This window comes from Aulonocara sp. 'chitande type north' Nkhata Bay, linkage group LG1 (genome assembly GCF_057382095.1).
Source record: "Aulonocara sp. 'chitande type north' Nkhata Bay isolate Kocher_YH1m ecotype deep benthic linkage group LG1, A_spYH_male_GT1.1, whole genome shotgun sequence".
NCBI classification, from domain to species: Eukaryota; Metazoa; Chordata; class Actinopteri; order Cichliformes; family Cichlidae; genus Aulonocara; species Aulonocara sp. 'chitande type north' Nkhata Bay.
In genome coordinates, this window is record NC_141344.1 from 12,496,527 (window position 1) to 12,506,576 (window position 10,050).

General features: G+C 37.8%; 1 protein-coding gene across 2 annotated transcripts; it reads left to right on the forward strand.

Annotated features, from left to right (window-relative positions):
* The first annotated feature begins 278 nt into the window (after positions 1-278).
* Positions 279-7,784, forward strand: LOC147338750 (gonadotropin-releasing hormone II receptor-like). Of its 2 annotated transcripts, none has more exons than XM_086272525.1 (4): positions 279-413; positions 3,588-4,189; positions 5,768-5,972; positions 6,464-7,784. In XM_086272525.1, exons 2-4 carry the CDS (start codon positions 3,599-3,601, stop codon positions 6,973-6,975), a joined length of 1,308 nt encoding a protein of 435 aa, XP_086128651.1. In that variant the 5' UTR covers positions 279-413; positions 3,588-3,598; the 3' UTR covers positions 6,976-7,784. The 2 variants fall into 2 exon arrangements, with proteins under 2 accessions (XP_086128651.1, XP_086128729.1); XM_086272603.1 differs by having other exon boundaries at positions 3,588-3,964.
* The last annotated feature ends 2,266 nt before the right edge of the window (positions 7,785-10,050 follow it).

The following is a 10,050-nucleotide window of genomic DNA, read 5'->3' on the forward strand; positions in this document are numbered from 1 at the left end:
TTCAGATGTTTGTCACGCATAATGTTTCTAAGCCCCAGCTGTCTTTCCCCGATGATCTCATGAACCATTTTTATGAGATGGGGCTGACTGGAGGGTATCACACCACAACTCTCATCCAAACTATAGTTTTTTTGTCTGCCTTGTCATCATTCATCACAGTTATGCGTCCTAACCACTTGAGTGGGCTGTTGGCTTATGAGGTCAGACCCCCCATCTCACACGTCTCTGATTGGTGTGTATGGATAAGGGCGGAGCATCTGGAGCAGAAGAGCCGGACGGCTGAACCTGCGGACTTTGTAAACTTGCAGCAGTATACCTGTGGAAGACAAACGCACATTAACGCACTAACACACGAAGCTCTTTCAGTCCCGCGGTGATTTTTAAACCCTCGGAGAAACACGGCATCACTCCATGTAAGTTTGTCTTTTTTTCATTTTTAATAGCACGCTGTCTGTTTTGTTTATTGAATGAATTTATTAAGAACGATTTTAAAATGATGATTTTTACGCATTGCTTTTTGTTTTTTGTTTTTTTGTTTTTTTAAACAAGTCTGTAAAATAACATGCCTCCAGTGAAGGTTACCAGTTTAATACAAAGCACAGCACTGTACAGCTGCAAAATGTCCAGTGGATGTGGTGTTAATCTCGTTTTGGGGCTCCAGATCCTCCGGATAAACAGTGCACGGTGTCTTCTAATCAGTACCTCTTATTTTAAAAACAGAGAACTCTGATAAGATGTGCGCAGTAAAGATTTTTAGGTCTATTTGGATATAAGGACGCCGGATTCGTCGATTTACTAACTACAAATAGGATTATACTGAAACTGTTTTTATATAGTGGTAATAACTCACAATGCAGTTGTGCGTGTAATATTTCCTGTTTTATTACAGCTATAAAACACATGCACATTAGAATATAACATATTGCTTATTTTGCTACTGACGCAAAGCAGACATGATGCTGGTGAGGCCTTTCATTCATTTCATTCATTTATTTATTCATTTTCAGGCACAACAAATACCTATATTGAACATAAAATACACAAAACAAAAAACAAAACTTGCCTGAAAAAGGAGTGGGACGAAGAAAACTTATTAAATCCCACCCCTATACTCACTCATCAACAAAAAAAAAAAACAATAAACTTCCCGCAGCTACGCCCATCATTGCATACAGACCCATCAACAGCCCCGGGCAGATACAAGCATCTAAGCGGCAGCTCGCAACCAACAATTAGAGCCTTCATAACTGAATACAGAATATATAAATTATAAATTGCATTACCACAGGTAACAGGCAGTAATAACTACAAGTAACAGACACACATACATATACATACATATATATCTACACACACAAGTACATATATGTACATACATACGCACACTTTATTTTTTATTTTTTATTTTGGAATCCATACCAGCAATGGTAAGAGGACAGACATTACAGAGCACACTAAAACCCATCATTGAGTATACTGTGACCAGACCAACTGTTTGTAGAGAAATTTAAATCTGTGAATATTTTTGCATTGTTTCAATTGTAAACTCAGACTGTTCCAGATTTTCACACCACATACAGACACACAAAAGCCTTTACGGGTTGTTCGAGTTCTGGGTAATTTGAATTCTCCAAAGCCTCTCACATTATAAACCTTTTCTCGAATTTCAAATCTAGTTTGTAAATTTGCCGGTAAAAGTTTAGTAAAAGCTTTATACAAAATTATGGATGTATTGTAATTAACCAGATCCTGGAATTTAAGTAACTTTGCCTGAAGAAAGAATTTGTGAGTATGATCTAGATAACCAGCCTTGTGAATAATACGCAGTGCTCGTTTCTGTACTGTGACTAATGGATTAGTTGTATTTTTATATGTATTTCCCCACACTTCCACACAATATGTAAGATATGGAAGAACCAGGGTACAGTACAGAGTACGAAGTGCATCTTTATCAAGGAATTGTTTCACTTTGTTCAAAACTGCGAGGCTTCTGGAAATTTTGGTTTTTATGTGTCTGACGTGGGGTTTCCATGAAATTTTGTTATCAATTATAACTCCCAAAAATTTGTTTTCACTCACATTATCAATTGGTACACCTTCAATGATAGTTGGTAATTCTATATTATATTTTAAATTACCAAAAAACATTGCTTTAGTTTTATTTATATTTAATGATAATTTATTTATGTCCATCCATTTTTTTTATTAATTTTAGCTCCCTGTTTACAGTCATTACAAGATCAGTATAATCATCGCTACTGAAAAATATGTTGGTGTCATCTGCGAACAGTATGAGTTTAAGTACTTGAGAAACATCAAAAATATCATTTATGTATACATTGAAAAGTTTTGGTCCCAACACTGACCCTTGGGGAACACCACATGTAATACCAAGTTTCTCTGAATGGTAATGCCCTATGCTAACATATTGTTCCCGACCTGTTAGGTAACTTTTTAACCAGTTACCAGCTTTCCCTCGAATACCATATCTTTCCAATTTATCCAGTAAAATTGAGTGATTGATTGTGTCGAAGGCCTTTTTGAGGTCAACAAAAATACCAACTGCATATTTATTTTTATCCAGTGTATCAGTAATTTCTTCTACTGCCTCAATTATCGCCATTGAAGTGGTTCTTTGCGTTCTGAAACCATACTGACCAACATTTATTATTTGATGTTTTTCAAGGAATTTTTCTAATCTTGAATTAAAAAGTTTTTCTAGAATTTTTGAGAATTGAGGCAGTAGAGAAATAGGCCTATAATTGGTAAAACTGTGTTTGTCATTACTTTTATATAGTGGTATTACTTTCGCAATTTTCATTTTTTTTGGAAAACAACCGGACTGAAATGATAAATTACAGATATATGTTAAGGGACTAGCAATATTCAGAATAACCTGTTTAACTACAGACATATTTATGTCATGATAATCCATTGAAGACTTACTTTTACATTTTAATGTGATATTTATTACTTCTTGCTCATTTGTAGCTGAGAGGAACAGTGAAAAGGGATTTGATTTTATATCAAATCCCTTTATATTTATATTCACGCTGTTGTGAAGTTTCCTTATATTTTATGGTCTTGGCTGAACTCTTAGATTTAAACGTTTCATGGTGTTATGCAGGTAGCATCACTGTAATGTTTCATATTTGGTAATGGGGCTCACAAAACACCATTTAATGATATGGTCACCATGATGTTTTTCTTTTTCTTTTTAAATGCTCCTGATTTAATATTTAATAATATACAGTAATCTTCATTTTTGCTTTGTTTTTTTCAAATCTGTCTTCGGTTTTTAAAAAAATTCTCGGTAAGCTTTTGGTGAATATTAGACTTCTTGTGTGCACTCTGGGAAAACATGAAAGCACATTTGTAGAAAAGTTTCAGCTATTGCATTAGCTGACTTTGGTCCTCACAGTCTGTTAGCTCCATCTTTCCAGCTCAGTGCACATTGGGCGTCCATACATGCATATTACTTCCTCTTGATGTGCTGCCATTATTTATGGGCTGTTTGTGTTTGTCTTGTAACACACTTATTCTGGTCCCTTGGTGATTCCTTTTTATTGCTTTTCTCCTATTTCCAGTGTTGACCTTCATGGTGGATGAGCACAATGTTCCTTCCCCTGAGCTTCAGAAAATGAACGCCTCTCTGTGTGACCCTGCAGCCGTTATGTATCGACTGGTGGCAGACCACCAACTTGATACCAGCTGCAACTGCTCCTCTGCCCTTTCAAACTGGACAGCGAGGGGCATGGCCCCTCAGCTGCCCACATTCAGTACAGCGGCGAAAGCGAGAGTGATCATCACCTTCATCCTCTGTGGCATATCTGCCTTTTGTAACCTGGCAGTGCTGTGGGCGGCTCGCATAGATGGGAAACGAAAATCCCACGTGAGGGTGCTGATTGTCAACCTGACGATGGCGGATCTGCTCGTGACCTTCATCGTGATGCCCGTAGATGCGGTGTGGAACATCACAGTTCAGTGGCTTGCCGGAGACTTTGCCTGCAGGCTGCTGATGTTTCTTAAGTTGCAGGCGATGTACTCCTGCGCCTTTGTCACAGTTGTAATCAGTCTGGATAGGCAGTCAGCCATCCTCAACCCTCTGGCCATCAATAAGGCCAGAAAGAGGAACAGAATCATGCTCACGGTGGCTTGGGTTATGAGCGTTGTGCTGTCTGTCCCTCAGGTAAGGACAGGCATTCCCGCTGATAGCAGAGGCAGTGATCAGGACTAATTTGAATTCAATCAGGCCATTAAACTGCTTCTCATCCTCTCTAAAGGAGGTTTAACTCCACTCCCTGCTTTAGTACAATCTTTCATAAATAATAATTTTCAGAACAAAAAGTATAGAGGCAGTCCTGAATAAAGAGCTCCCTGTGACACATTCATCCCAGTGTGGAAAACTGCTGAAAGAAGCACCAAAGTCAACAGTAAGGGGTCATTTACTCAAAGGATAATGTAGCTTTATTTATTTTTAAGAAAATGAACAAATCCCACAATCTATCCTGGTTACTGGTATTGTATCACAGACCCAGCATGAAGCTGCTGTGTTCTTGTTGTCCAAGAACACATAACAGAGGGATACTGTTGCATTTGGAGTGCAGGTAGCATTTTTCTTTGTGTTTGTGAGAACATCAGCTGAATGAGCCTGTTATAGTTTTTTCATTTCATTCTGTTCATGAGTCACAAACTGACTTTAAAAAAAAAGAAGGTATTGATTGCAATCTGTCCTTTTTGTCAGTGTTTCTTAGCACCTGTTAAAATCATCGAGTAGGTGTGTGGTGTTTGAACCTGCAGGTGTGCGCTGCGTAATTTGAAACAAAATCAAATTAAACTGTTTGTGTTCATAGAAGGAGGACACACTGGTTAGCACTGCCAGCTGAGTAATTTCTGTGTTGTTCTCCCTGTGCCTGCATGGGGTTCCTTCAGTTTCCATCCACAGTTCAAAGACAGGCATGTTAAATTAACTGGTGATGAAGCCTAAGGATAAGAGATTTAAATAGATCACCCTTCTCTAAGAGAAGAAGAAGTTTTTTGGATTAGGCTCAAATAAATTAAAGGTCTAAGAGGTGTAATTATACAAAACTGCTTTTTAAAATAAATAATAAACCTTTGTTATACTCCGTCCAGTTCACGCTCAGAGTCAGCACTTGCATATACACTATAGAATTATGGCTAGTTAAGGACAGCAGGGTTAAAACCAGTTAACTATAGCTTCATTTCACAGGTTTGCATGGCTTATTCCAACTTTTGTAACACCTTCTAAAGGTTCATGAGCTCCCTGAAAACAGGATGGAGATAAAACTTTGTCAGGCACAAGCAGTAAAAGATGTTATTTAGCGCTCTGAGAGACAGTAGCTTGGTAAAATGTATTATCCTCATATGATCAAAATCCAACTTAGTAGTAGTTTTCTCTTTGCAAATAACTGTAAACAATTTTTAAAAGTCAATGTGACATTAGCTCAGCAGGGTTAATTCATTCTCACTTATTTCCAGTGGTATGTTGCCAGTATAATTTTCACTAATTTCTGCTACAGAAACAATACAAAATGATGAACTATCAGCAGGACTTAAAGCCACACAAGGCTGATTTTGAACCGGGGTAATCTGACCCTTGAAGTTTCTTCCTGAAACATCCATTCCCAGCTGTTTGATGTGTAAAAGCAGCTGTGAACAAAGATATCAGTAAACCTGTGAAAGTTGCTCGTGTGTTACTTCATATGACTAAAAATCATTTTCTAAATGTCACATTTTCCCTCCTCAGATGTTCCTTTTTCACAATGTGACCATCATCCATCCCGAGGACTTTACTCAGTGCACAACACGGGGGAGCTTTGTCACCCACTGGCATGAAACAGCCTACAACATGTTCACGTTTTGCTGCCTGTTCCTGCTGCCGCTGGTCATCATGATTACCTGTTACACCAGGATCTTCTGTGAGATCTCCAGACGACTGAAAAAAGACAACTGTAAGTTTCAGTTTAGTTTAGATGTAAAGAAGAAATAATCTATTAAATATTAAATGAGCGGCAGTCTGACCAGCCATAAATGCCATAAGTGTCTCCAGGTGAAGAATCCTCATACTGGTGATCCCCCTACATATTTGAGAACTACCAGCTGAACTCCCAAAAGAACGAAACAATACAGGAGGGCCATAGAAAGACTAGAAAGGGGGAGGAGCAGACAGGGAAAGAGTAAGAGAACTAAACAAATAACAAGATCGCTGTAGAAGCTAAAGCTGAATGAAAAAACAAGAATTCAATGACTAAATCATTCATGAGTAAAGTTGGCAAAGGCCTTTGACTATCCCTTCAGTATCACAGTACTCTCAAAGTGAACATCTGCTTACCTCGAGCCAATAATTAATCAGAAATAATAACTTAAAAAACAATAAAGGTTTGTGTTCATAGCATTTTCAATGTGCACTATATTTTGTTTCTGTCCTCTGTTCTGGTTCCAGTACCTTCCAGTGAAATGCACCTGCGGTGTTCAAAGAATAACATCCCGAGAGCCCGGATGAGAACTCTGAAAATGAGTATTGTGATTGTTCTGTCTTTCATCATCTGCTGGACTCCATACTACCTGCTGGGCCTGTGGTACTGGTTCTTCCCTGACGACCTGGAGGGGAAGGTTTCCCACTCCTTAACTCACATCCTGTTCATCTTTGGGCTTGTCAACGCCTGCCTGGACCCACTCATCTACGGCCTATTCACCATCCACTTCAGAAAGGGGCTCCGAAGGTTTTATACCGGCACCACCACATCGGCTGATCTGGAAAACAACACGGTCATAACTGGGTCTTTTAGTTGTGCTGCCAACTCTTTGTCACTGAAACGGGAGGTGAGCCCTGCCAGCCCTGAGAGGCTTCTGCTGTGCAAAGCAGAGTGGACCCCACCGAGGAGCAGCTTTCTAACAGCTGACAACGACACAGACAGAAAAACTCACCAGTCCAGTGCTGAGAGCATGTTATGAGAAGAATATAGTATTGGTTTTACTGTTTTATTTCCTCATATTTATTCAGTGTAATGCTCTCATATGTAGGGTACTCTCATTCTCTTACACTCTTAATTAGATACACCCGTTTAACTGCTCAAAAACACAAATATTTAATCAGCCAATCACATTGCAGCATTTATGGACGTAGACATGATCAAGACGAACAGCTAAAGTTTTTCAACTGACCATCACAATGAAGATGACAGGTGACTTTGAACTTTGAATTTGAACATGGCACGGTTGCTGGTGCTAGTTAGAGTGTTTAAGAAACAGTTGGCTTTGAATCTCATCATAGATGTGTAGCTGACAAATGTGCAGCAACTGTGTGATGGTATGGACCAAAATCTCTGAGGAATGTTTCCAGCACCTTCTCGTATCTGTGGCAACTTTGAAAGGAAGTGAGGGTACAATCCAGTACTAGTCAGGTACCAATCAGAATACATAAAGTGGCCAATGAGAGTATGTATAAAATACAAAGGCCAAAAATGGCCGAATGCTGGAATATTGATAATTTTGTATGATATTGGGAAAATCTTCAGAAAATAAACAGTGATCATATTACAGGATTAAAATCAATGCTTTGTAAGATCTCAATGAATAAAATCCAGCTGTGTCAGAGTGAAGTTTGTTTTGATTTTTTTTTTTAAAACAAGCCAGGCTTTTAGTTGGGTATGCAACTATTAAACAGTCCAATAGCAATTGCAGACAGTATTTGATGCCCAAATAAGAGTAAAGAGACTGTCTGAAATTTGGTCCTACAATATAAGCAATTTAAAAAAATCACTTTGATCATTGCAGTTCAGTATTTATGGTCCAGTTTGTGCCAGTGCATTGCCAAATATTAGCCACCATAATATTTTGTATTTTTTAAGATTTTTTTTTAGATAAGTTATGCTACCTGGTGTTTTTAAACACAAAATAGAACTTTTAAAAATGCATTTAAAAAACTAACAACTTTATATATTTCTCAAAAACTATCTTTCTACCAGTCTTTAAACATATCATCTGCAAATCTCATTTCAACAATAATATTTGCACTTCCTGCAGGAGTCCTGAGAACTGTTAAGGTCATGGAAATAAAGGACTGTTTGTATTTTCTGTAAATTACAATTTGTGACCATCTGACATTAAATGTATTCAGCTGGTGGAGTGACTTTTGCTGCTGGAAATGTCTTAAGTAAAAGAATTTGTGTTGGACAGCAATTATATGGGATTTGTGTGCAGATGTCATGCAAACCCATGTCTGTCTCTGTCCCCAGAGGGGAGAGCTGCCTATAATCAGCGATGAATCATAACCGCAGATGGAAAAGGCCATTTGTGCCCTGGAAATGTGACAAAATTAAAATCCTCTTTGGCTCTCATTAAAAGAGAGCTCAAGCTCGGAGCAAAGAAACTGAGAAGTGCAGGTTCGTGCAGCTGGAGATGACTGTTGGACGCTCATTTGGGAGCGATTCTGAAAACATTTCTTAAAAAGCAGCATCTATTATTTACAAAAAAAATGTAAATGATACAAATAAATTCAGAAATTCATCTCTTACAAAATAGTAGCTACATACCAGCATTTTATGAGGACTATATATGAACATGAAAGACTTTGGAGGTTGCATTTAATTTCAAACTGAGATAAGAAATTGAATCTTCTTTCTAAATGATGCCTGTATCATTCATCTGCTGGTGTGTGCCAACTGGATCAGGAAAATCTGGAACTGAATTGTAACCTTAGTCAAAATACTGGAATTTGTTGTTGGCCTCAGCTTGTGATTAATACCATTATATATTAAGCAGTCAGTTATTTTATTAATCAACCAATTAGTACATATTCATATGTAAAATATTAGCAAGAAGATTAGAAATCAAAAACTTGTCAGAACAATCATGATAAAAATAAACAGACAATCTTCAAATTTGAAAAGGTTTTTGCATGACTTTGAAAAAAAAAGCAACATGTTGATGGAGGAAAATTACACATTGTAGGTTTTTACAAGCGTCATATTACAAGACATTTAATGCTGAGATATAAAAGGCTCCTTAACCTCCCAGCTCTCCGTTACAAGACACACTCAGGTAATGGTGCTGTGAATTCAGACTGGTCCAGAGCGGTCATCCTGTGTTTTGCCTCCAACACAATCTAAACTTTTTTTTGACATGTTCAAGAAGCCGAAGCCCGCAAGTGAGAACAAATCCGAAGAAGACCATCTGTGCTACGTGTGATAAAAGGGCAACTTTGGATGGATCTGATTCTCCTGAAAGTGCTCAGAGTACATGAGTAAAAACAGAACTGTTATGAATCCTTTGTTTTTAAATTAATTTAACAACTTTTAATTCAGGTTTCATTTGGCTTTAAGGGCAGAAAATAAACCAACAAGGGAAAACTATCACTGGCTGTTTTGTTTGTGTGTTAGCACTTTCAGTTAATCCCAAGGAAGAATAAAGGTAAAAGACATCAGTTAATCTGAGTGGGAAAAACTCAAATCATCAAAAATAACAGACCAAAAAAAGCAACCCTGTGAAGTCTTTGCTTCATAGCAGGAGCTTTATTTCATGTCAGAAGCTTTTTTTCCACAAACAGATTCTTTTCTTGGTGCACATCTAATACTGACACGAAAACCTGCCAAGCTCTCTGAATGGAACACCTGAGCTATTGTTGCCTTTTGAGTCATGACATGAGGGCTTCTGGTCTCAAGTCTTTTTAAAGCCTCTTAGAAATTCAAATTAGAAATTCAAATGAGGCTTTCAGTCAGATATTAAAAACGGTATCAGTATCTTGTTCACTTTCATGGAGAGATGTGGCAGTGTGCTTTCATAAGATGAAAGGAAATGAAAGAGAATTACACAACTGTGTACAATCCTGTTTCAAAAAAAAAAAGAATTGAATGAATGGGAAGTCTTTTAAAGACCCCCCCCCCCAGTTAAATGTTACTCTCCATGCTCATTTTCAGTTTGATGCCAGTAAGATGTTGAAAAAAGGCAACAACCGAGTGGAAAAGAACAGAAAAAACCTGCTGGTAAATCTCACACTTCATTAGCTTAAATAGTAACATGACTGGATAC

Coding starts and splice junctions, on each gene's coding strand:
- LOC147338750 (XM_086272525.1), top strand. CDS start 3,599: ATGGTGGATGAGCACAATGTTCCTTCCCCTGAGCTTCAGAAAATGAAC. Junction 4,190..5,767: donor TTGTGCTGTCTGTCCCTCAG/GTAAGGACAGGC, acceptor TTCCCTCCTCAG/ATGTTCCTTTTTCACAATGT. Junction 5,973..6,463: donor ACGACTGAAAAAAGACAACT/GTAAGTTTCAGT, acceptor TTCTGGTTCCAG/TACCTTCCAGTGAAATGCAC.